The sequence below is a fragment of the Crinia signifera genome, chromosome 8 (genome assembly GCF_055691185.1).
Source record: "Crinia signifera chromosome 8, ASM5569118v1, whole genome shotgun sequence".
In the NCBI taxonomy this organism is placed as follows: Eukaryota; Metazoa; Chordata; class Amphibia; order Anura; family Myobatrachidae; genus Crinia; species Crinia signifera.
In genome coordinates this window covers 51,129,094-51,155,639 of record NC_139224.1, presented here as the reverse complement: position 1 = coordinate 51,155,639, position 26,546 = coordinate 51,129,094, and the positions used below count along the sequence as shown (strand labels likewise).

Here is a 26,546-nt window from a genome sequence, read left to right as displayed (position 1 = left end):
AAGAACATGAGTTTCTTAATATAAAAAATCCATCAACACCATGTATATATGTGCTACCAAAGGTCCACAAAGACCCACTCCACCCCCCAGGACGCCCGATTATTTCGGGATGTAATAGTATCACCAGTAACCTTTCAGCTTTTGTGGACCATTTCTTGCAACCGCTTGTATGCCAAACAAAAGCTTATCTGAAGGACACTGCGGATGTGTTAAGAAAGATATCCACAATAAACTGGCAAACTGACTATATTTTGGGTACAGCCGATGTTAGTACTTTGTATACTATTATTACAAATGAAAGAGGTTTGGAAGCCGTATCATTCTTCTTAAATAAAAGTGACCTAGGTGAACAACTAAAAGAATTTATTTTGGAGAGTATTTCTTTTATCCTTACCAATAATTATTTTTTTCATGAGGGGAGTTATTATTTGCAGTGTGTTGGGACGGCGATGGGCACCAGATTCGCCCCCAGCTACGCTAATTTATTCATGGCATTTTGGGAGGAGTTGAACATCTGGCCGGACGGCGTTCTGGGGGCGGGTCTGGTGTCCTGGCACCGTTTCATAGATGACATTCTTTTTATTTGGTGTGGGGATTCATCAGATCTTATCATTTTTAGTGATTCTTTGAACATTAACACTTTTTGTATTAATTTAAGTTTTGTTTGGAGTATATCACAAATATCTTTTTTAGATTTGGTCATTTATATCGAAGACAGTCAAATAAAAACAAAAACCTACCGCAAGCCAACCGACTCAAATAGTTTTATAAATACTAATAGTGAACACCATAAAAATTGGCTTAATGCAATACCTTTTGGACAGTATGCCAGAATAAAACGTAACTGCACAGATCAGGCAATCTGCGAGACACAACTAGAGGAGGTTACATCACGCCTGACAGCAAAAGGTTACTGTGAAAAAGCATTACAGAACTCCAGAACTCGAATAGACAAAATAAATAGATCTGAATTATTAAAAGAAAAAAGTGCAGAGGAAAAAATTAAAAAAGGTGACGATAGATTTAAATTTGCATTTATCAGTCAATACAACTCCAAACATAAGGACATTGAAAGGATCTTTAAATCAAATTGGAAACTGCTACAAAAAGATCCAGTGTTAGGCAATTTATTGCCTCAGGTCCCCCAATTTATCTATAGAAGAGCCCCCACTTTGCGAAACCATTTAGTAAAGAGCTCATCTGAAGTGGCCATCAGGAAGAGCACTAGAACGAATGGATTCCATCGCTGTGGCACATGCCTCATGTGCAAAACAGTTAAATCAGATGTAAAAAAGAAAATTGATTTCACTATAGGGGGAAAAACCTATAAAATTCAACATTTTACAACCTGTCATACAAAAGGAGTTATATATGTTTTGCAATGCGAGTGCGGGTTGTCATATGTTGGAAAAACATCTCGACAGATGAAGACCCGCCTCGCAGAACATGTATATAACATTAAAAAAGGTCTGATGACACATACTGTGTCGACGCACTTTAAAAATATACATGACTGTAATCCATGCAAGATATCCGGTTTTTGGGGAATAGATCACATCACCCCAAACTGGAGGTCTAATGACATGGATAATCGTTTGTCAAGAACGGAAATGAGGTGGATTCACCGTTTGGGTACCCTGGTCCCACAGGGACTCAACGGTGAGTTCGAGCTCAAACCGTTCTTGGTGTAATAATATTAAAAGAAAGGGTCACCTCTCTTTCATCCTCTTTATTTTTCCTCTTTGTTTTAAATGTAATGTATTTTATTGTATTTATATGTATTGACATTTTTTATCTTTTATTCATAGAAACCGCAAAAAAAGAAACTGTCTCTTTAAATGTCTTTTAAAATGTATATTGCATCCAAACGCGAAAGCAAGATGGCGGTAGCACTTATACATACACACATCTAGTAACCTTATGGTTTGGAACGCATTACGGTGAAGCGCAAGTAACAGTGTGTTTCCGCGTTCCAGAGGAAATAAGACCGTGACACGCACGGCCATCTTGTTTCCGCCGGATATGACATCGCGCCATTTCAATGTGTGTAACACACCGGGACTTTTTGCTGATTGCGGTCACTATATAAGAGGGTAATAATCCCTCTGTAAAATACACTCCTGAGGAAGGACTTTTATCTGAAACGCGTTGAGTGTATTATCGGGAGGTGCCACGGAGGAGAGAATACAGCGACTGGCGACTACAGAAGATCAAGTACCGCTGAGCCCCCATTCCGGACGGGACTTACTGGACTCTTTTGGATCTGCCTGTTAACCATCTGTGCCGTGCTGTGTTTGCCCCTGTGGAAATACCACCCATGCTGTTTTATCTGTCTACAGATTGTAAGTAGACATCTGTATTAAAACTTTTTTTAACCAAGGATAATCTGCACTATTTGTGTATTCTATTTTGTCACCCCTGTCACACTGTCCGTGTGGAGGGGTGTATTCTCATTTCAGGGTATCTGAATGCTGAAACCATTTGAACCATTTAAACCTATGGTGATATAAAAACCTTTTTTATTGGTTATACACTGAGCGCTGTTTAATAGTCACCATTCTTTGTCTATTTTGGTCTATCTCTTAAGGCAACCTTTGGATGTGTGCCTTTTGGTGTACTGTTTTAGCTGCACTGTGTATTTAATTGCGCACCTGTGTTTGTCAAAAAATCTATCTTCCAATCAGGAGCCGAGAAAGTCGGCTCCTGATTGGCCAGAAATCATTCTGAATACAGACGCCGAGGAAGTAACATCTCTGCATATCTAGAGCAGAGATGTTTCCTCCTCGGCGTCTCTAGTTAGAATGATTTCTGGCCAATCAGGAGCCGACTTTCTCGGCTCCTGATTGGCCAAGAAATCATTCTGTGCAGAGACGCCGAGGAGGAAACATCTCAGCGCCGGTCAAAGTCCTGCGAGCCGGGTACCAGATGGGAGCAGCGCAGTCACCGGTGAGGAGTCCGAGGTCGCCGCCGGGGACCAGGTAAGTTGGATTTGCTTCCTTAGGTACCCCTGGGGACTACCTCGGATCCCGGACCCCGGATTCTGCAGCCCAGGAGCCCCGGAACCCCAGGACCAGCCCCGGAACCAGGACCAAGGCCCCGGAACCGGACTCTTCTGCCCTGGAGCCCCGGAGGACGGACCCAGGATCCAGGGACCGACCTACGGGCTCAAGGTAGGTAAGTATCAGTGTGTGTGTGTTTTGTGTGTATTAAAGTTTTATTTCACAGTGTGTCAGTGTGATTTTGTGCACTATTTTTTGCACTGCAGAACTACAAGTGCCAGCGGGCCCTTTAATGCCCCGCATGCTGGGACTTGTGGTTCCCCAAGTCCCAGCATGCGGGGTAGGCTTGCTGGGACTCATAGTTCGCCAGTATAAAACAATAGTTTTAATTCTTTTTTTTTACACAAATCATCAGCCCGATGCCCACCGCCCAGGGGCATCGGGGACAGCCCCGGACTATCAGCATGGGCTGGTAAGTCCTGGAGGGGGGGGACCCCTTCATTGGGGGGGTCCCCACTTCCCCAGGACCCCTGCCCATGCTGACCAGCCAGGGGGTTAATGCTTTGGCCGCGGGAGCTTATATAATAAGTTTCCCCCGGCTGTGGCATTACCCTGCTGGCTGGTTGTGTCCGGTGCTGGTTCTTAAAATACGGGGGACCCCTAGTCACTTTGTCCCCCGTATTTTGGGAACCAGCGCCAGACCTTGAGTCTGGTGCTGGTTTCATGAAATCAAGGGGACCCCTATTTGTCGGGGACCCTGATTTTATGTCACCAGCACCGGCTCAGTGAGCCCGGGGCTGGTTATACTCGGGCGGGGGACCCCGCGCTGGTTTTTATTTTTTTTAACCCTTTGTTTTATTTTTTACAGCAGAACCCTGCACAGAACATTGCGATCTGTGCAGGGTTCTGGCTAATTCGCCTAACAGACCCTGGTCTGAAATTAGTGCGATAATTAGCCACCTTAAAAATGCGATGTGCAAATGCGCATAGCATTAAATAAGCGACTTGTATACTTTTGTATTGGAAAACATCTGGATGCGATAAAAATGCGAATTAATCTCGCATTTTTTTTCAGCATACCTTAACGCACATAATATGCGATTTCAGTCCCTGAGCGCCTCCCATTAAATAAACGATTTAATGGGAAAATGCGATATCGCCATTTTGTGGTCTAATTACCGCAAAAAAACGATAATCGCATCCCATAGAATGTCACCCTGTGAGTCTGTTACCAATGGAGTTGTTAGTATCGATATGTCGACACGTTGTGTCGATGATGTTACTCTGAGATTGATTAGACTGGTATTTGGACTGGAAGTATTATAGATGCCTTATAAGGTTGTACTTAAATGCAATGCCCATGTGGTGTGAAGCCCTTGGCTTCTACAGTATTTGCTTATAGCAGTTTAATCAGACAGGGACTGATGCTTGTCCCAATATTACCAGAAATGTGGGGCAAATTGCACGCACATACAGCGATACACACTTATGGATTGATGCAATGTGCATGTGACATGAAGCATCAACAGTGGCTTCTGTAATGATGCTGTGTATGTTAAAGTAGCTGATGGTGACCCTGATATTGTTTGCTAAGCAAACTGTCAGCACATCCGAAATATTGAGTGCAATGCGCATACATTAGTCTGGTCAGGCAATACTTGGTAGTCCCTATAGCACCAGTTATATCAAGCGGTACACGCTAATCAGTAGCGTGTCCGCTTACTATCTGTCACTGGGTCAGTGGCGGTAGTGCACGAGGAGTCTACCAGCCGCTGTCTCAGGCAATGGATACACACAGTTAGTACACACAGTTAAAAAGTAATTACAGCCCTAAGAAGGGCTAGGGGTGAAAGACGCTAAAATACACATGTAACAGATTCAATACAGGAGAGACAGTGCACACAGTAGTACACACACACGGCCGTGCTGCCGGCGCACGTTTCGCTCCCCGCTTTTCCCCCCATCCATGTACAACCCAGTCTGTAACATAACACAGATTAATCTACAGTAAGTGGGTTTTTCAGGGCTGATCGCAGTTGTGCTAATTTGCATGGCGATTGTTTATCGAATGACTGCGTATGTGTACGACTCACAGTGTACATGCGCATCGCCAAACAGTGACAAAATTCAGCCATTTTGTCTTCACAAGCTGCCCACAGTGTAATTGACAGGAAGTCACTGATTGTGGGTGGTACCTGTCCGTCACAAAAAACACAGGCGTACGCAGGCATTTTCAGGGAAGGCGTGTGACGTCAGCTCCGGACTCGATCAGACTGTATCTGTTGCAGAGTTGTGGAAGGGTCAGGATTGCACACAGACTGAACACAATTTTGAGGGTGAGTGAGGTGCGAATGGATTTGCAGCTGTATGACGATCGGCGATATTGTCACAAGCCATTTGTCACAAGCCAAGTGGTGGGCGGCAGCTATCTGATCGCAGGAATTGCAATTACTCACAACAGCGATCAGGTCTGAATAACCCCTAAAATACAAACAGTAGCGTACGCATTACACTGAATGGTCCCAATTTCTAGCACAATGCCTCTATAAATCATTCCAGGACATGATGGTATGTAACGATGTCAATCCATTATAACGGCACTGCTGAAAGTATATGGTAATTACATAGAACATCACATTAGTCAATGCAGCAGGGCATATCAGGAGACGCGGTGACCCGGGATAAGAGCATGGCGAGCAGGTGCCAGGTTTATGTAATGGAGCTTACATCTTTATTGCATCCTTTTATTTATACAGACTCTTATTTAATTATAGTCTATGTCACTTCATAATTCCAAATTATAAACATCTCAACTCCGCTAGTCTTACCTCTGCCCGGGGCCTGTCCATTTCTGAAATGTGCTCAGAGTTCCTCTTACTGCCAAGAAATAACGTATGGTATTAGATAGAGCAGATTACTGAACTTCAGCCTCCCCCCCCCCCCCCCCCCCCAAAAAAAAATAAAGTCGCTCTCAGTGCTGTCCTGTAAAATTACTTTTATGGCGCAGAACCAATAAATATAATGGAATCTTCTGTGCCCTACAGTATCACACTGCCACAACCAAATGTAGCTAAATGGATAATGTGCTTAGCATTGTACCATATAGTTAAATAAGGTTCTTTGTCGTCAAGCCCCATACACACTACGCAATGCTGTCTGTGGCAGATATAGATTACACAAGGTCTGCGGGTCCCCTATATGGAGTGTCCACACTGGATGATATTGTTAAAGGGTATCATTCAATGATGTCAGCGGGACCCATTGAACATGCAGGTCATTGGTTATATAGCCAAATTGACCTGCATACACGGAGCTAATGCAGAATTCCGGGCTTGACTGCAGTTGGAGTACTCTTAATTGCACACTTATGTACCTAGTGCAAAAGATCTGCCTGAAAATGGCAGGCATAATTCCATGTATACAGTATCTAACAGATCCATTAACTGCACCTCACTGCAGTTTGCCAATATACCAATGCCAGTTACCACCTAGTTATGCCAGGGGAGCCTGAAGCTTTGCTGGGCCCTGGTACTGAGAAGGGGCATGACCAATGGGGGAGGTGTGGCCAGCCCCCGCTGCTTGTAAATTATAAAAAAATCTTTGCGGCCGCAAAGCGGACCTATGCTGCACAGTGCGGGCGCCGGTGTGAGAACCAGTAGATGGCTGGGCATCACATCACGCAGGCGGAGAGGACTGACTGCTGTTGCAGCTGCTAATTCGCAGGAAAGCCGATAATCGAACAACTGCGCATGCATACGGATCATAGCGCCCGTGTGATAAAAATCCATCCAGCAATAAAATCCAGCGTCCTCTCTGATCGCAAACCGTTTTCAAATTCATTGACAGTATGCCGGTATTTGGGGGTGGACATCGGCCGTTTTCAGATAAAATGCAGACGTGCCTAAGCATTTTATGGGAGTGTGTGTGACATCATAGCCAGGCCCGATCAGCCTGATTCTATCGCAATGACAGAGTAGGTTCTGCGTTACGCACAGACTGCACACACTGGAAAAACCATTCGATGGCGAGTTAGTTGCAAATGGAATTGCAGCTAATGGCCAATCTGTGATATTTTCACAAGCCTTTTGCACAAGGGGAGATTTCACTCTGGCAGGGTGGCCACAATCTGATGCAGGGCTCTGTAAATTAACAGAGAAGGGATCAGATCTGAATAACCCCCATATTCTGGGTTGTGGGGAGAGGCTGACACAGCAGCTGTCAGTCCTCTTGAGAGCAACAGAACCCAGGTAAATAGTACCTGCCACCCGCTCTCGGCACCATTATGGTCTGCTATGGAACATACAAAGTTTGAAAATGTGCAAGATACTTCTGCTCAACTGACTTGCATTCAACTCTGTATTTGTTGATGAATTTGACCAAGTGTGTGGACAACTGGACAGGCAAATATGTCAATCAATAGGCCCATATGAGTTTCTGATTGAGTTCAGAAGGGCAGTTGAAAACCTACCAACACTGAACGATGCACAATGTAAGGTGCCCCTCGGAGAAGTCACACACCATGGCCCCCTTGAGCCCAGGGATGGTCTTAGGTGGCATGCGATACATGATATGCGATCCCAGCCAAGCCTGTCCTGCAGATTGCTTCTCCAGTCGGTGCGACTCAGAGGCTCTGCTGCGATTCGCACGGGACCGCACATGGCATCGGACTTCCTATCATTCACCTGCAATTTGGGCTTGCATAGTGTATGGGGGCCTTTAACTACACACACAGATCAACTTGCTTAGAGATCTGATTATGCATCGGTTAAGCCGAAAAACAACCACATGGCAATATGTATATAATAAAACATCTGGTTCCCCCTTCATTAGTCGACATCAAATGGGTGTGGTATGGGGTTCCGACAGTCGGGATCCCAACAGTCATTAGCTTGACGTCGGGATCCAGACTGGCCGGACTCAGACAGCATGGTGAGCACAAAAAAGACCCTTGCGGGCTCGCTGCACTCACCACTATTCTATTCTCCCTCTATGGGGGTCGTGGACCCCCATGAGGAAAAATAGCGGGTGGCTGTTGGGCACCCGACTGTCTGCGTTTTGACAGTCGGGATCCCGACGTCGTGTAAATGACTGTCAGGATCCCAACTGCCGGGACCGCGTCCGGCACCCACATCAAATATATCACCAGACTCAAAGCTGTGTGAACTGAGTGTGAACTGATTGAAGATGAGAATGTATATTATGGCATCTCCAATATAAATAATAACAAGCTTTTACATTTTGAGGGGAATTTGTAAATGATTAAAACCTACATTCTCCGTGTCGGTGGCCGCAACCTGCGTAAGGCACGAGGGATCCTTTCACTGTCAAATGTTGTTTGGTAGAAAAACATCCGAAGATTGTCATCCAACAGGATCCATACTGGGGCGTCCAAGAGTCCCTGTGAGACAAAGCGGAATGAGGCAGCGGGAGGTACAGCGGGTCAGGTATGTGTAGTAGTACTTTAGTGAGTCTATTTATTTACAGTATTTTCACAAAAATGATGTGAAAAGGGAGTATTTTCACCCCCTTTTATCACTATTTTACTATCACCTAAATGCATTAAAGCAGTGGCGTAAGTTTGTCCCAGTTGCCCAGAGGCAAGATAAATATTGGTGCCCCCCAACACACACATGTACGTTATGGATATTATGTTTAGAATAAAGAGAGTGTGACATCTATGGTCCTGCTAAGAGGAGGAGTCAGCCACAGAAGCGATATCAACGGCTTTCAATTAACTGATTCAAACTCGCAGGGCAGGAGAGGTGCCCCCTTGGGAGCAGGAGCCCGGCGGCAGATGACTCCATTGCCTCCCAGAGTTCTGCCTCTGCATTAAAGGCCTTTGGAGCAGTTTTTGCCCCAAACCCTTTCATTTGCATATTTTTATGTAAGTAGCTTACATTTCACATTTCGACAAATTAACAAAAAGAAAAGCTGAAAAAAAAAACACATTGAGCCCTGTGATAATAATGCCATCTTCATCTGGCAGTACTTGGAAACACTGGCATTACTGTGTATATGGGCAAATAGGTCAGAATAAGAAATCTCTTCTCTGTGCTTGCTCAGTTTCCAATTAAGTTTGTCTGAATTTATACACTTCAAACAATCCTATGAACTTTATTTTTAAAATTATTTTTTAAATAAAAGTTATAATATGTACCTTAATGTATATATTCAGGAGAGGAATGCGGCTTTCAGCAATATCCTTCTTATTTCCAACATAAATCTTTGCTGAGGGACAAATATTCAGATATATTAGACACAAAGCATATGTAATAGTGTGTAATTTGCACAATTTTAGTGATATACTGTAGCTACTATTTAAAGTGATAATAATGGGGCATACACACAGGGCGATTTTCACCTCATTTCTCAGCCATCAGGCTGTTATATCAGCTGAGTGAACCACTTTCCATAGTATTGTACTAGGAAAAGTGGTTTACCCCCTGTGAAAATCACTGGGACGGGCGAAAATTGCTCAGTATGTATGCACTAAGCGATTTTCACAAAATCGCTCCTCATACACGCTAGGCAAAAAACGCCTAGTGTGTATAAGGCTTTAGATTCCGGTGAGTTATTTTGTTTCTGTGCAGGGTAAATACTGGCTGCATTATTTTTATACTGCAATTTAGATTTCAGTTTGAACCCACATCACCCAAATCTAAATAGTTTTGCTGATTTTGAGAACAAATTTGCCCTGCAGCATATCTCCCAACATGACCCTCTCCAGGAGGGACGCATCGTTCCGTTTCTGGACTTACTTCTTAATGTACGATTGCTATCACCTGTGTGGAAACACCTTTCTTACACATTACCCTGTTTAAAACAGGTGATGGTAAGAACACATTAAGAGGGAAGTCCAGAAACAAAGCATTTTGGGTCCCTCCTGGAGTGGGTCATGTTGAGAGGTATGCATACTTGCCCAGGGCCGAAACTAGGGTTTCCGGCGCCCGGGGCAAGGCAGTCATTTGGTTGCCCCCTTCCCCTGACGGGGGGGGGGGGGGGGGGGGCAAATGACCACCTTGCCCCTGGCGCCGGAAACCCCCCCCCCTCCCGCTGACAACATACCTGTGTGCAACCAGCGAGGGTCCAGGGACAGGCATCGGGGTTCCGGGAACTGGTGTAGCCGCTGTAGCGGCAGCTTTCACTCCGTCTCCTACTAGCGCCAATTGCCTGGCGGCGGGAAGCGCTGATGACTTTGGCTGAATTCAGCCAATCAGCGTCTGGCAAGTCGGTACTTGTGAGTTATCTGGGCTGCCGATTTTTTCATCGCGCCCGAAATCGTGGGCATCGCGTCGGTCGTGGCCGTTATAAGGGGCCGCGACGCGATGCCCGCGATTTCCCATAGACAATAATGTTAAAAGACGCGATGGACCCGATTTCCCATAGACAGCAATGTTAAAATAAAATGACAATGTGAAATTGGCCAATATGGCCATTTCACATTGGATATGTTTTAAAAAAAAAGGTTCCATGGCCCCCCACCACCGTTAACGCCACCCCGCTATTGACGCCAACCCGAAGCGTGGCGAGCGCAGCGAGCCCGCGAGGGGCGGAGGTACGCGTCCTCCGACCTTTTCATACCCCTACTATCCACTAGGGCGTGGAGTGAGAATAGAATAGTGTGGCGAGCCCGAAGTGTGGCGAGCGGACGCGGACACCTGTGAAGCCCGCAAGGGGATGCGGATACCTGTGAAGGTATCCGCGTCCCCTCGCGGGGCTCGCTGCGCTCGCCACGCTTCGGGCCTCGGTGGCTCGCTGCGCTCGCCACACTATTCTGTTCTCACTCCACGCCCTAGTGGATAGTAGGGGTATGAAAAGGTCGGAGGACGTGTACCGCTGCCCCTCGCAGGCTCGCTGCGCTCGCCACGCTTCGGGTTGGTCTCAATAGCGGGGTGGCGTTAACGGTGGTGGGGGGCCATGAAACCTTTTTTTTTAAAACATATCCAATGTGAAATGGCCATATTGGGCAATTTCACATTGTCATTTTATTTTAACATTGCTGTCTATGGGAAATCGGGTCCATCGCGTCTTTTAACATTACTGTCTATGGGAAATCGCGGGCATCGCGTCGCGGTCCCTTATAACGGCCACGACCGACGCGATGCCCCCGATTTGGGGCTAAATCGCGGGCATCGCGTCGGTCGGGTGTCCTTAAGTTAACTAAACTTAAGGACAAAATCGGCAGCCCGGATAACTCACAAGTACCGGCAAGTCTTTTCAAAGTCATCAGCGCTTCCCGCCGCCAGGCAAATAGCGCTAGTAGGAGACGGAGTGAAAGCTGCCGCTACAGCGGCTACACCAGTCCCCGGAACCCCGCTGCCTGTCCCCGGAACCCCGCTGCCTGTCCCCGGACCCCCGCTGGCTGTCCCGGGACCCGAGCTGCCCGGACCTCACAGCGCCCCCCCCCCCATGCAGCAACCGGGGCGCCTGACCCCCCAGCCCCCCCAGTTACGGCCCTGACTTGCCTACCTGACCCTTTCTATGAGGGAGAAAATGCTCTGTTCCTGGGATACCCTGGTATGATTGCCATCACCTGCGGTGAGCCAGTTACTTGATAAGAAAGGTTTTTCACCACAGCTGATGGCAATCATACATTACCAGGGAAGTCCAGGTACAGAGCATTTTCTCCCTCATGGAGAGGTTCAGGTAGGCACGTATGGAGGTATGCAGTCAAGTCTGAATTAGGTCCATAATGGACAAAACCATGTGTACTGCAGGGGGCCGATGTAAAATGTGCACATGGTTTTGTCCATTAGAGAGAAATTGCTTTTGCAAGTGACACAGAATCAGGCCCACAGTCAGGGTTGCCTACCCTCCAGGAATGGCCGGGAGTCTCCCGAAAATTGGGTCCTCCTCCCAGAGCCCCCCCTGGAAAGGTGGGCAACCCTCCCGGATTCAGGGGGACCCCCAAATGCGCCCCCCAATCGCGTCCGTCTTCCCCCGACATCGGCATTTAAATCCTCGGGTCCCAGAAGAGGGGGCGGAGCTAAAATGTCATAATCGCATCATTTTAGCCTCTCCCCCCTCCACAGAGATCCGCAAATTCGGCTATTTTGCATCCTGGGGGTGGGGCTTAATGACGCCACACTCAAGCCCCGCTCCCAGAACTGCTGCGGAAAGTCTCCTCTCCGGGCTTCTCCCGGAGAGGAGATTCTTAAAGTCAGCAACCCTGCCCACGGTACAGACAGCATTGATTATAGCTTGCTCCCAGGATATATAGACCTGCTCATTAAGCTTTCAAGACTGTGAGAGACTGAAACAGTAATGTACTATAGCCACTAGCCACTTACGTGGTAATGGTGGTGGGGAGAAGAAATAAGGTGCAATGCCTTTCTCAGGTCCATAATTCTCTTCCAGTTTTGTGTGCAACGTCAAGAACTCACTGTATCTTCTGTATATAAAATACTTACTGCCACCTTTTGTTTTCACCTCAATAACAAATATCTGTAAACAGCATAAACACAAAAATCTCAGTATTGCAGAGAGTGTAACCTAGCAGTATTCCAGCTGCAATAATAGTTGAGCATGTGGTCCCATCATCCTTCCAATTCCCCAGGTGTGCTGACTGAGTAGTGGTATCTGCAAGGGAAAGTGTCAGTGTACTGTATATCCAATCAGATGTACTCAGTAACCATCAGTGATATACTGTAGTAACAGAGAAAGGAGTGATCATAACCGCAGAGGAGTCCAAGGGCTCTGGGGACACCCACTGTGACCCAAATATGATATGATGATACAGGGTAACTTGGTTATTCACATCTATTTGCAACTGGATTAGTACCAGTGTGGTAAGTGTACGTGTTATTGGAAATTTTCTAAATTGAACAATGGCAGGCTGGGCCGGGGGGCAGGGTGCCCACTGCCCCACAGGCCAGTTCAGTTTTTCTGTTCCAGGGCTACCTACAGCATGTCATTTAATAGCGCTGAGCCGCGGGTCCCCTGCTGCTCACCGCCAACCACTCACATACACACACACAAACACACACAGCATCTGACAGGAGAGGGGCGAGAAGCCCAGAGCACCAGCGCTACCCGGAAGGGCATATTCCAGGAGCACTGACGAGGAGTGCACAGCTCCCCTCGCCTGTCAGATGCTGTGTGCGAGCGGCGAGCAGCAGGGGACCCACGGCCCAACGCTGAGTTTGAAAAAACTCAGGAGCCCGAGGTGTGCTCCCTACCACCAGTGCTGTGCCTAAACACGTGCAAAGGGGGCCGTGCGATCGAAGTGGGTCCATCTCCCGAAGGAGAAGGGCCCCGTTTTTCCCCTAACCCCTCTCAGCCATAAGGCCGAAGAGGGGAAAGTAGGGAACGGTGGGTCCTCTTCGCCGAAGCTTAGAGAGACCCTCATTCCTCAACCCCCGGAAGGGTTAGGACGGTGGGTCCTCCACACCCGAAGGTTTGGAGAGACCCTCAGTAGACTTCCCTCTGCCTTGCAGCTCGGGGTCGTCCTCGCGGGGCACGAAATTCTCCCCAAAAGGCGAGAGCTTCGGCACATTGGGGAAATGGAAGGCCCGAAAGGGTCGACCACACTACCCAAAAAAACGTGACAAACTACAAAAAAACAAGGAACGTGAAAAGTGACAAACGTGAGAGGGGAAGAGAAATAAATAATAAAGATACCTCAGCCAGAAGGCCGGGGTGGGGGTGTGAAAAATTTTCCTACCTCATCCAAAAGGACGAGGTAAGGACGTGATGCGTCGCCTGAAGGGGAAGTGCGCAGTGCAAGTGCTTACTAGTGCATGGTGATTTTGGGATCACCCGTGCATGTTCGGCACCCCCGAGTTTCCCCGGGGGCACAGTGCAGCCTCGGACTCCAAGCAACCGACCGATCAGCGTCTGACCAAGGTTTCTCTGTTCCCATCGTAGGGCATTTTCCAGCCCCTGGCATGGGAATGGGTACTCTACTGGGCTTTTCGACTGACTCCCTTAGGGGCTGCGACCCCCTCGGAAGAGCAATCTACTCAGTCTCAGTGTTTCTCCAATCCCAAGGTTAAGGTACTAAGCTGGGCCTTTTGCGGTCTCCCCATCAGAGGCTACGAACCTCTGGAACAGGAGCCATCTACTCAGTCCCAGCCTTTCTCCGCTCTTTGGGAATGGATACTAGACTGAGCCTTTCGCTGTCTCATCCTTCGGGGGCTACGAACCCCATCAAGAGAGTCAAACTACTAGGCCCAGTGTTTCTCCCCCCCTCTTACCAGTGGATTTACGGAAACAACACCTCCTACCAAAGGCAGAGGTGAAGATACTCAGCCAGACTTTTCACCACTCCCAGGCAAAAAAGAGGGGTCCCACACCCTCCGCCCATCAGAGCAGCTACTCAGTCCAGCCTTTCTCTATTCTCTGCCAGAGGCCAGTCCATACCCACTGATAAGAATAGATACTACACTTGATCTTAGCCAAAAGGCCTTTCAGGTTTTTGGAAACTGACCATTTGGCAAAATTGGCTTGTGACATCTGTCCTTGTCCCCCTGCCCCTCTTTTCCCCTCCCTATCTTATATTTTAAATTTATATTAAATTGTAATACATCTGTATTTGTCTATTAACTGCTATTGATGTTTTTTGTATGTGATAATTTACATTAATACAAAATAATTTAAACCTGTGTTGCTTGCGCTCTCTAGTTTTGACTATTTTTCTTGTGCAAGCAAGTAACTCCCCCTGGCATGTATTCCCCCACAGAATGAGATGTAACCCCTGGCAACGAGCATGTAACCCCTTGCATCGAGCAAGAAACCAATGTGTTTTTTTAATTTAGAGATGTGCAGGTTTGGATTTACCCAGATTTAAACAGGATCTTATTGAATATCCGACTGTCAAATGTTTTGGAGCTAAAACACGTGACAGCTGATAACCAATAAGTTGCTGTTTAGAGATCCAGGTAAACCAGGATAAATCTGGATCTGCACATCTCTATTATTTATGATTGAATTAGGTAAATAGCATCTATTTAAAAATTATCACGCACCATCGATGGTAAAATTATACAGCATTGCCATACCTCCCAACTTTGGCTGCGACAGCACCGGGACCCCTCGCGGCACATCCTAACGTCCCAAAAAAATGGGACATACCCACGAATAGTGGGACAGTTGGGAGGTATGATGCTTGGAGAAAGAGAAAGTACTCTCTCTTGTAAACCATTGATAGATGGTGACTTGCCCTAGTGTATTTCGATTTTGCTAGAACATGAACTGTAAAAAATATATAATTATATAAAAAAATAATAATGTGTGTGTGTGTGTGTGTGTATGGGAGGGTTAATTGATCTTTGCAATAACTATACCTGATCATTGCCATGTATACACAGTGTGCTGTCTGGCTGCATAGAGGCGCATGTACAGAGTACAGAGAACTATCTAAATTAACTAATCCAATTGTGATATTTTACAGTGGGACAGTGCCACGATGCCACAAATAATGTTTACATGTCACCCATAGTTTAGAATTTACCTCATGACAATATATCCTGGATCACCAAAATGTAGGTAAGTGTGAAACAGACACACAATAATTGAATGCATGGTAGTGGTAAAGTGATCAATCCATTTGCTTACATAGTATACAGAGAACCCTCGTCTCTCCTCTACATCTGCAATGTGGGCGGACACAGCTACATCTTCTGGCAGCTGCTCAAAGTCACTAGATGGGAATAGAAATGAATAAAGCCAGTCACAAGCATTCCACTACTCAGCTTATGTTCTGATGTCTCTGCATCTGCCATGAGAATGTGCGTCTCCCCCTCATTTGGGGATGCTGAAATCAGTGGAATATATACTGTATATATTTCAATTAATCTCCTCATGTTCATTTCATTTATAAAATACTAATAAAACTACAGAAACGCTTAGAGGCTGCAGAAACTAACTTCAGAACCCTTAATAATCCAAATGAAGGTAATGTAATTGTTAAAAATATAATGGAAAGTCACTTTGCTTTAGGGAAATGGTATCCTGACACCAGGTCGATGGGGTTTAGATTGACCATGGTATGACCGGCCACCCTTAGTCGACCCGGCTGAGTTAGACGAGAGCAGCAGTAACTCTTCGGGGGTTTTCGGTGCTGGTCCACATGGATCATTCTTTACAAGTGGACATAGAGTTAGTATATAATAGTGTGCCGAGCATAGCACTGTGCACATATACAGTGTCCCCGGTGACCTCTCTGACATTTGGTAACACAAAATCCTAAAAAGTCCTTTTGACCTCGTGACTATCCACCATAGTCCTGCCGATCACCCGGGGCATTTCTCCATGGGGCACAGATTTTATCAGTGAAGCCATCTCAAGATATTTGATTGTGTGATTAGTTCTTCTGGACTGCCCAGAAAAACTAGTTAGACAAAGTGGTATAGTTGGACTGCCTGGAATAACTAGTTAGACAAAGTGGTATAGTTGGACTTCCCAGAAAAACTAGTTAGACAAAGTGGTATAGTTGGAATGCCCAGAAAAAGTAGTTAGACAAAGTGGTATAGTTGGACTTCCCAGAAAAACTAGTTAGACAAAGTGGTATAGTTGGACTGCCTGGAATAACTAGTTAGACAAAGTGGTATAGTTAGACTGCCAGAAAAACTAGTTAGACAAAGTGGTATAGTTGGACTGCCCAGAAAAAGTAGTTAGACAAAGTGGTATAGTTGGACTTCCCAGAAAAACTAGTTAGACAAAGTGGTATAGTTGGACTTCCCAGAATAACTAGTTAGACAAAGTGGTATAGTTGGACTACCAGAAAAACTAGTTAGACAAAGTGGTATACTTGGACTTCCCAGAATAACTAGTTAGACAAAGTGGTATAGTTGGACTACCAGAAAAACTAGATAGACAAAGTGGTATAGTTGGACTGCCCAGAAAAAGTAGTTAGACAAAGAGGAATAGTTGGACTTCCTGGAATAACTAGATAGACAAAGTGGTATAGTTGGACTTCCCAGAATAACTAGTTTCTGACTAGTTGGTGTCTTATAAGGCAAAATTATCAGGATGGTTTATGTACCCACAAATATTAGCGACTGCTACAACTTGGTATGACCTTATAAACAGGGCAAAATATGTACTCACGAATATACAATATAAGGACCACCGATTTAAAATGTCAAAAATAAAGGCAAAATCACCACTTGCACTGGTCTCTGTCACATACTGTATCTCCTTATGGTGATAAGCCATCAGCCAGATTGCTGGGACACAGAGACAGAGGCTCCATGATGAAGCTGCCCACTGCAGCCACAGACCCATGGTTACTGATGGGAATGGTCGGGTCCGGGGAGCTTAATGCTTACTTCCCTTCTACATATTAGCCAGAAACTTAGAGAGGAACCAGCAAGTAACATGGCATCCAGCGCTAAGCGGATGATTCTATCCCAGGAAGAGGAGGAGAATGAGAAAGATGAGGAGGGGGTTCTGATGACATAGAGGATGATGAGGCTGGGCAGGATGTTCTCCCCATAGGTCATGCAGAAGACAGTTCTGATGAGCACTTACTGTGACTAAATCATTTTCAATTTTTCAAGATATATTAAAATCTTTATCTGGATTCTATGCACACAATTACATGGGAATAATTGATATATCTCTTGTAAGATGCACGCTTCGGGCTCGAAGTAAGATCGCCACGCTTCGGGCTCGGTGGCTTGCTGCGCTCGCAAAACTATCTAAAATCAACTCTACGCCGACGTGGATAGTGGGGGTATGAAAAGGTCGGAGGACGCGTACCGCCGTCCTTCGCGGGCTCGCTGCGCTCGCCACACTTTGGGTTGGCGTTGATAGTGGGAGTGGCATTGAAAATAGGGGTGCATTTAACATTGTAAGCACCCATCAGGGTGCTTGTACAATTAAAAATCGCATCACATCGCATGCCGCTATATTGCATGCGATGCGATGAGATGCACTTCGATGAAAATCTGGGCGCCGTGCTAGTACACAAGTAACGAATATTTCTTATGTACACACTGACTCTGATCACTTACCTCTCATCCCTTAATTGGCGAGGAAGGGACATTATCAGGCAACGTCAGCCTAACTTCAAAGTTGGTTATCCTGCAAAGATAAGCCTGATATTAGCTTGATGTTTATTAGCGAGTAATATCTATGCTATTATTTGTTTGTCTGAAATCATATCCAGCATTTATGATTGGATTAATGTATACAGTGTATCTATATGTGTGGACCTGCCTATGTACATTTAGAGGATCACACAGGTGTGCCCACTGGGGAGCTGCCTACACGTATATATCTACAGAATTACACATGCAGAGGTGCCCTATCGGAGAGTGCCATAAAATCCTACAGGATATTTTCCCAACTGGAGAGTTGCATGTAGATCTACAGGATTAACCGCTGCAGAGCTGTATGTACAGTACATCTATAGCAGGCATTTCGGGCCGGGGGCCAATTGTGGCCCCTGCCATCATTTCAAGTGGCCCGCAGCCTCCAACCAGAAGCGGGTGGAACATCAGATCCAGGATTCACAGAACATGACAATAAAGGTGGGGTCCCGGCGAGCCTTTACCTTGCTGTCTGCAGCAGTGAGGAGGTGCCGGCTGCCACAGTGGCATCTTTCGAGTGAGTGTGCGTCCAACCCCTGCTGCTGCAATTGCAATCACTGTGACAGGAGTGTGCGGGGAGGGGGGGCAGCAAGGGGGAAGCTTGCTCCCATAACATGCAGAGTGGAGGAGGGTGGCAGCGGGAGCCCAAGCATCTCCTGTCCTTGCAGTGCTTGCTTTGCCTCTCCATCCTCTGGCTCACACAAGGGGCTAGGAAACATACAGAGAAGGGAGGGGGCAGGCAGTTGGAGATACAGTGAATGGGGGCAGAGTGGGATGCATAGAGTGAAGGAGTGTCAGGCTGGGGGACATACAGTGAATGGAGGCAGTGATCACCATTCAGAGAAGGGGGTGGGGGTGGGGGCAGGCTGGGGGACATAAAGTGAATGGGGGCAGAGTGGGGGACATAGTGAATGGGAATCATACAGTGAAGGAGGGTTAGACTTGGGGATATACAGTGAATGGAGGCAGTGATGGACATTCAGAGAAGGGGGGCAAGCTAGGGGACAGATTGAATGGGTGCAGAATGGGGAACATACAGTGAATGGTGGGGCATAAAGTGAAGGAGGGGCAGGCTGGGGGAAATACAGAGAAGGATGGTCAGACAGGGGAATATAATGTGAAGGGGGCAGAGTGGGGGACATACAGTGAATGGGGGCAGGCTGGAGGAAATACAGAGAAGGGGGGGCAGGCAGGGGAGTATACAGTGAAGGGGCAAGGCTGGGGGACATACAGCGAATGGGGGCAGGCTGGGGGAAATACAGAGAAGGGGGCAGGCAGGGGAGTATACCATGAAGGGGAAAGGCTGGGGGACATAAAGTGAATAGGGGCAGAGTGGGGGACCATTCTGATGTGATTAATGATTCAAAGAATGTCAGGCTGAATGGTCGGCCCCCACACTTTTTCACCTCACCAAATCTGTCTCTCATCGCAAAAAGTTTGGACACCCCTGATCTATAGGATCACCCCCATATTGCAGAGCTCCATCTACTGTATATCTACAGGATTACTCCTTTACTGAAGTTTTGCATGTAGATCTACAACAGGAGTGGGGAACCTTTTTTTGTGCCAAGGGCCGTTTGTATGGGGGGAAAAAATCCTTCGGGGGCCATATGTAAAAAAATTTCTTACAAATTGTCCTGCTGCAGCCATCCCACGCTCCAGCGGCTGCCGCTGACTAGGACTGACAGTCTCCGGCTGCTGTTGATTAAGAGGAATCTCGCGATAACTACCGACCTCTCGCGAGAATTCCCCTTTACTTGACTCCCTGCAAAGCTGCCAGGTGGGTGGGAGGGCCACTCAGACCGGCTACGGGGGCCGCAAACGACCCCCGGGCCTGAGGTTCCCCACCCCTGATCTACAGGATCACACCCCACTGCAGAGCTGCATGTACACTACAGCTATAGGATCACCCACATACTGCAGAGCTGCATGTATATCTACAGGATCACACGCCTCTGGAGAGATGCCTGTACAATACATCTATAGGATCACCCACATACTGCAGAGCTACATGTATATCTACAGGATCACACCCCACTGGAGAGATGCCTTTACAATACATCTATAGCAGGGGTGGGGAACATATTTTGTGCCGAGGGCCATTTGTATGGGGAAAAAATCCTTCGGGGGCCATATGTAAAAATTTCTCTTACAAATTGTCCTGCTGCAGCCAGCCCACGCTCTGGCGGCTGCCGCTGAATAGGACTGACAGTCTCCGGCTTCTGCTGATTAAGAGAAATCTCGCCAGAACTACCGACCTCTCGCATGAATTCCCCTGTACTTCACTCCCAGCAAAGCTGCCAGAGGGGTGGGCGGGCCACTCAGACCGGCTACGGGGGCCGCATACGGCCCCCGGGCCTGAGGTTCCCCACCCCTGATCTATAGGATCACCCACATACTGTAGAGCTGCATGTATATTTACAGGATTACACCTCTACTGAAGAGCTCCATGTTCAGCCATACCTACATACCTGTAACCTACTGATTACAGTGCGACAGTCCCACTAATATCAGACTGTCCCTCTGTCCCTCCAGTGGGTCACAGTGTCCCGTGGGTGGGAGCAGTCGGTGATGGTTACACAGATGCCAGCATCTGTACAGAGCAGTAAGGGAGGCGGGGGCAGCCCAGCACCTCAGGGAGTGCTAGGCACGCCCCCAAAATGTCGAAAATGGGGGTTGCACCATGAACCCATGCCCTTCTGCCCATCCAACCAAACTGGAAGCTCTGCCCCTTTTTAGAGTCGGCCACGCCTTTGGCGCGGCAGGTCCCAACTTATGAGTTGTGAAAGTTGGGAGGTATGGTTTAGCTGTAAATCCTTCTCCAGTCTTCCCCAGTCGGACCCCCACCTCTCTGCTAGCCGCAGTGCCACGCTGCTCAGTGCAATGTGCAGACTTCTGGATAAATAGCACAGCATGCATAGCTACAGAATCACACATACAGAGGTGCCCACCCCCACTGGATGGCTGCATAAACATTGACTTGTGGCTACTGAATAAATAGACTGTGTTTGTATTAAATAAACCATACTCTGCGAGATAAAAGGGCATGTGGGAACATCAAGGTTTAATAACCCCAAAATGGTTTTACAAAAGTCACCCCTCTTGCATAGATAGATTGCTGTCACACAGCACTGGAGGAAGTGTGTCCTAAAAAGGCTTTTGGGGCCTACGGCCTACACACAGAGAGGATTGTGGGCATTTTCTAAGCAATCTCACTAGATCGCTTACAAAATGCTCCTACAGTACATCCCTATGTGTGTAGGGTCCATAGAGATAGCTATAGTCCAGCGATTAATATCCAGCATACTTACCTCACTCTCACCTGAGAACACTGGCCTGACAGATGGCTCAGCACTCATCGCTGTGAGATAAACGATCTTGCTGAGTGTTCTGAGAGATCTAGTATTGCTCAGGACGCTCAGCTCATCTCCCCATGTGTAGGCCCTTTTACAGGGCAGATTGTATGTCATGTGCACGTCTGAGTGGCACAAATATGTAGTGATGGTTGTTAGGATGCTACGCCCTAGTGGATGGTAGGGCATGAAATGTCGGCACATGGTGGGTCAAAAAACTGTGAAAAACCCCATGTGACTGTCGACCTAGACACTGTCGAACTAATAGAAAAAAATATATAATCACCAACGTGAAAATAAACAGGCGCTAATGGGATGGGTTGTTAATGCTAGCTGCTCTCACCCTGGGGAGGGTCAGTCCCCCATATTGGAAGCTGTAAACAAAAAGAGAAGGGTGGTGGAGCGATGACTAAAAATACACAGGTGATCAATTGGGTATCACAATATAATGCAAATGTAATTAAAATTAAGAAATAATACAATTAACAATTTAATAAATATAATTATAAAATATTCTCCTGTTTAGAGAACACATAAACAATGAATGCACAAGTATATTGATGTTGAAGAACAATGGAAATAATACTGCTGGAATGGAAATAATACCACTAGTCCCACTTGTTCCTATTTATGCTCTCTCCTTATGGATTGATCTCCCATTTTGTAATCCAATTTGAAAAACAGTATTCAATACCCTCCAACATGACCCATTCCATTAGGTACAAAATGCTCTGTTCCTGGACTTCCCTGCCAGTGGCAGTTACAGATGTGAGCCTGCAGCACAGTCCAATATTCAAAAAGGGGAGCCACACCAGCTGCCATCCCAAACATCACTGAGAGTTGATGTGACCCCCCCTCTTTGAATATTGGACTGTGCTGTAGGCTCACATCTGTAACTGTCACTGGCAGGGAAGTCCAGGAACAGAGCATTTTGTACCTAATGGGATGGGTCATGTTGGAGGGTATGGTATTGTGGGTGTCCATAAACCTTGCTGGAGGCCCAGGTTAATTAAATTTGCATTATATTGTGATACCCAATTGATCACATGTGTATTTTTTAGTCAAGCGGTCCACCACCATTCTCTTACTGTCCAACTAATGACCTGTCGAACTAATGACTTCTCAACCTTTTCCCATTTCAACCTTTTCCCATGTTGACCTAATGGTGTCGACCTAATGACTGTCAACCATCATTCTGTAGACCAAATGACCGCATCCCATGCTGGGGCAGGCTGCTGCCGTCACAGGACATCACCGCCCCTGCCCTGTCTTCCTCCCGGCACTTGCAAATAAAATTTGCAAAGCCAGGATAAATTATTTGATAGTCAGCGACAATCGAATGATTTCTCCTGCTGAGGAGACGTATCCTAGTTACACATCCCCGAATTGTTGTGGGAGGGGAGGGGCAGGTGTTTGGCAGGGCAGCGTCTCTGGTTCTCGGTAAACTGCGAGCTTTGCAGCTTACTGAGCAAACCACAATCACCCGTTTGTGAGGATAAATCAGAAAAAATAGGCCAGGGCTGCTACATAATGGCTTCTTCCTCCATCAGGATAACGCACCTGCCACACAGCTCTCTCTATGAAGCAGATTTTGGCCTAGAAACATATTGCAGAGCTAGAATACCCTCCACAATGACCAGACCTAGCACCTTGTGACTTCTTTGGGAGGTCTAATCTGAAAGGCCCAATCTCCGCCTCCTCTCTTATAGCACCTCTGAGTCGAATGGACCGATTCTGTCATTAACATTTTCATTGAGGCATCTGAATTATATTGATTATAAATATGCATATTTCTGGGTTAATCGACAATTAAAGTTTTTTTTGTTTATTCCAGTTGTGTGACCAGCCCAATACTGTAGTAACTTAAAAAAAAATGCTTACATTACTTTATTATATAAATGCTTATTACAGTTATGTAACAGCAACTGATACCAATAAGCAAATGTATCCTGTTTACTGTTTTCAACAGCTGCATCACTCACCCTCTATTAGTGTTGGCACATTTTGAAGGACATGTCTATCAGCAATGTAGTGACTAATCAGTGTACCAGAAAACACTATCATACACACACATACAGTAACTGGGATCATTCTACAGGTATTGCTCCTAGTTATACTGCTCTCAGACCACAAATGCAGGGTTGCACCGGTACTTTTAAATGGTTCAGTCCTGGGGCGACCCTGCATGCCGGTTTGCTGACGTCATGAGGGGGCACGGCGGAGCGGCAGGGCAACATCGGGGTGGGGGAGGAGGCAGCGCTTAGAGCTGGTGCTGCTTCAAGCACTTCCTCCTCCATAGTGAAAACGGGAAACGGGTCGCTCGACCCGTTTAACCCGTTCACACTGCACAGCGAAATGGCAACGAACCAGTAAGAACTTTTATCCAGTTTGGATTGCTGTGTTGCTACCGGTTAGCTGTAACCGGTAACCTTTTTCACATCGCACTAATTACCTGGTCGAACCGGCAAGAAACCGGCTTGTACCAGGTAATTAGCTGCGATGTGAAAGGGGTATTAGTAATCTAGACAAGTGGTCAAAATGTAAGTACAGATCATTTCTTTCAGAGGCCACATGTATGAATATACTTTTTGAGGTTTAATTTTAAGTCAACTCACAATAGTAGTAACAATTTCTGCACATCTGCGAACGCGTGTGCCCTGGAGCATGCATGGACAAGCCCTAAAACATCAATCACAGCCAAATGCAGGGGAGCAATGATGGACCATTTTGTGGGAGCTGTCTGTACAACATAGGTGTGCCCGGACCTCTCGTGGGAAGGACCATGGCGACTGCGAAACGTCACACTCAGCCGCTGTGGTCTATAACATGGCCAGCCTGCACCTGGTCTCACAGCTTGGCTGCGCAGCCAGTCTGTAGCCAATGATGTGCGAGCGCTTCGCTGTGTAGTGAAGGGCTCAAACTCTTGCAAAGTGCCCACAAAATCTTGTGGGCACATCGCAAGGCGGAACAAAACAAGCAGGGCGGCATAGCCCTGTACCGGTTTACCGGCTGCCCCCTGACTTTGCAGCCTAGTTTCAAAGCAAGGAACAGGTCAGCTATGATTTGTGTCGCAGCAGCTGTGTGTGACGTCTCACAGCAGCTGCGCCCCCAGCACAGTGCGAACACACCGACATTGTCTAGACTGCACCTAAAAATGCTGACGTCACAACCCCACCTCTGATCACGCACATGTGCAAAAGTGCAGAAATCGCAGAATAAGAGGACTACTGTGCTCGTCCAAATGGGGGCCAATGCTCATTTTAGTACAGGGCATTAAAATAATTTCTATAGATGAGGGGTGATGGATATTGCTGGCTGCTGCTGTGCTCAGTGCTGCTATGTGATGGGTGCTGTGCTGCGAGAGGGGGACTGTGACAGAGGTGGAACTAGTGGCGATGCTAGGAGGCCCCAGCTAAAATCTCACCCATGGACTGGAGGAGACAATGTAAGGTGAATTTGGGACAGTGACCTAAGTCAAGCAATCTAAAGGGTTACAGACATCACCCATTTAAAATATAAAAAATATAAATAAAGGAATCATTTATTAATGTAATAATTGTGTGGGGTTTTTTAATGTCAGCATTATTTATTATAACGGCCATATACCGGCAAGGTTCCTCTGTGCAGTAGCCCTTCTGTTTTTATTGTAACAGTGAAAGTTCCCATGGTTTACAATGGGGGCTCCAACAATGGCCTTAACCATTGTAGCCTATTGTATATGTGGCCTATACTTGCACAGGCTAGCAGATTACACTCGCAGTAAATAAAGGCCCCCATACACTATGTGATTTTTGCCCAATTTTACCCAATTTCTGTGGATCGGGCAGAGAAATAGGGTGAAATAGACCCAAATCGCAGGTGTGTGGCATCCGATCCAATGCCTGGTCCCCTGTGTATCGGACCAGAGTTGGAGGTCGGCTGGGCTGCACATAAGATAAGTCATACGTGCAGCCGTCATTGGCACATTTTTAGCAACTGTGATGCGGTCTGTAGATGTGTGTGACAGCGGCGGATATGCCACTGGTCAGGATACAGACACCAGCATCCCGATGCAGGAAATCCTGAAAGGTATCCGGTATGTATACCTACCATTCCCCTGCACTCTCCTAACCCTAACCTTCCCTCCCCACAGCCTAAACCTAATCCCCTTCAACAACCTAACCCTAATCCTCCCCATTTGTGCCTAACCCTAACCTTCCCACCGTGCAGCCTAACCCTATCACCGCTGCCATGCAGCCTAACCCCACCCCCCTCTTCTAAGTGCCTAACCATAACCCTCCCTCCTCACAGCCTAATCCTAACCCTAATTCTCCCACTAGTGTCTAAATCTAACCCCACTCTACCCCGGCCTATTGCGAACCCACCCACATACTTACCATTGGGACATTGGCAGTTGGGATGTTGGCAGTTGGGATGCTGGCAGTTGGGATGTTGGCAGTTGGGATGCTGACAGTTGGGATGTTGGCAGTTGTGATGCTGACAGTTGGGATGCTGGCAGTTGGGATGTTGGCAGTTGGGATGCTGACAGTTGGGATTTTGGCAGTTGGGATGCTGACAGTTGGGATGTTGGCAGTTGGGATGCTGGTAGTTGGGATTCTGGCATCAGCATACCTGCTAAAGTTGGGATTCCAGCACTGGTCTTGTGGCCCTTTGTCAGGATCAGGCGCCTGTATTTTGACTGCCGGGATGTGAACCGCCTTCCCTCAATACAGTGATATGGAGAGCATATCTATTACATTCCTCTACCTCTGCCATATTGCTGGATGACAAGTTGGTCAAATCTACAGCATGAAGCCACTTTCACAATATTCAGAGAGACAATTTATATTCCCAATCTCATACCTCCCAACATGTCCCTCTCCATGAGGGAGAAAATGCTCTGTTCCTGGACTTCCCTGGCAATTTATGACTGCCACCACCTGTGGTGAACCTGGTTAATTGATAAGAAAGGTGTTTCACCACAGGTGACGCAATCACAAATTAGGATGTCCAGAAACAACACATTCTGTCCCTCCTGGGTCATGCTGGGAGTTATGCAATCTGCCCTTATGTAGAGGAATTGGAATATATAATACAGAATGAAAGCCGAATCTGACTCAATAAGAAATCCTGGTATTTATCTAGCTAATTGTGTCTTCCTCCTGTAACTGATCATTCCT

At 46.8% G+C, this 26,546-nt stretch overlaps 1 protein-coding gene across 2 annotated transcripts in view; it reads right to left on the bottom strand.

The window, feature by feature from the left end:
* Positions 1 to 26,546, bottom strand: part of NCF4 (neutrophil cytosolic factor 4) — a 91,714-nt gene that overhangs the window by 24,526 nt on the left and 40,642 nt on the right. For both annotated transcript variants that reach the window (XM_083156350.1, XM_083156349.1), the window contains 6 exons: positions 17,957 to 18,026; positions 15,555 to 15,639; positions 12,290 to 12,443; positions 9,157 to 9,227; positions 8,270 to 8,397; positions 5,828 to 5,876 (listed from right to left, as the gene is read on the bottom strand). In XM_083156350.1, coding sequence (XP_083012476.1) covers positions 5,828 to 5,876; positions 8,270 to 8,397; positions 9,157 to 9,227; positions 12,290 to 12,443; positions 15,555 to 15,639; positions 17,957 to 17,988 — 519 coding nt within the window. In that variant the 5' untranslated portion in view covers positions 17,989 to 18,026. The remainder of the gene's footprint in view (positions 1 to 5,827; positions 5,877 to 8,269; positions 8,398 to 9,156; positions 9,228 to 12,289; positions 12,444 to 15,554; positions 15,640 to 17,956; positions 18,027 to 26,546) is intronic.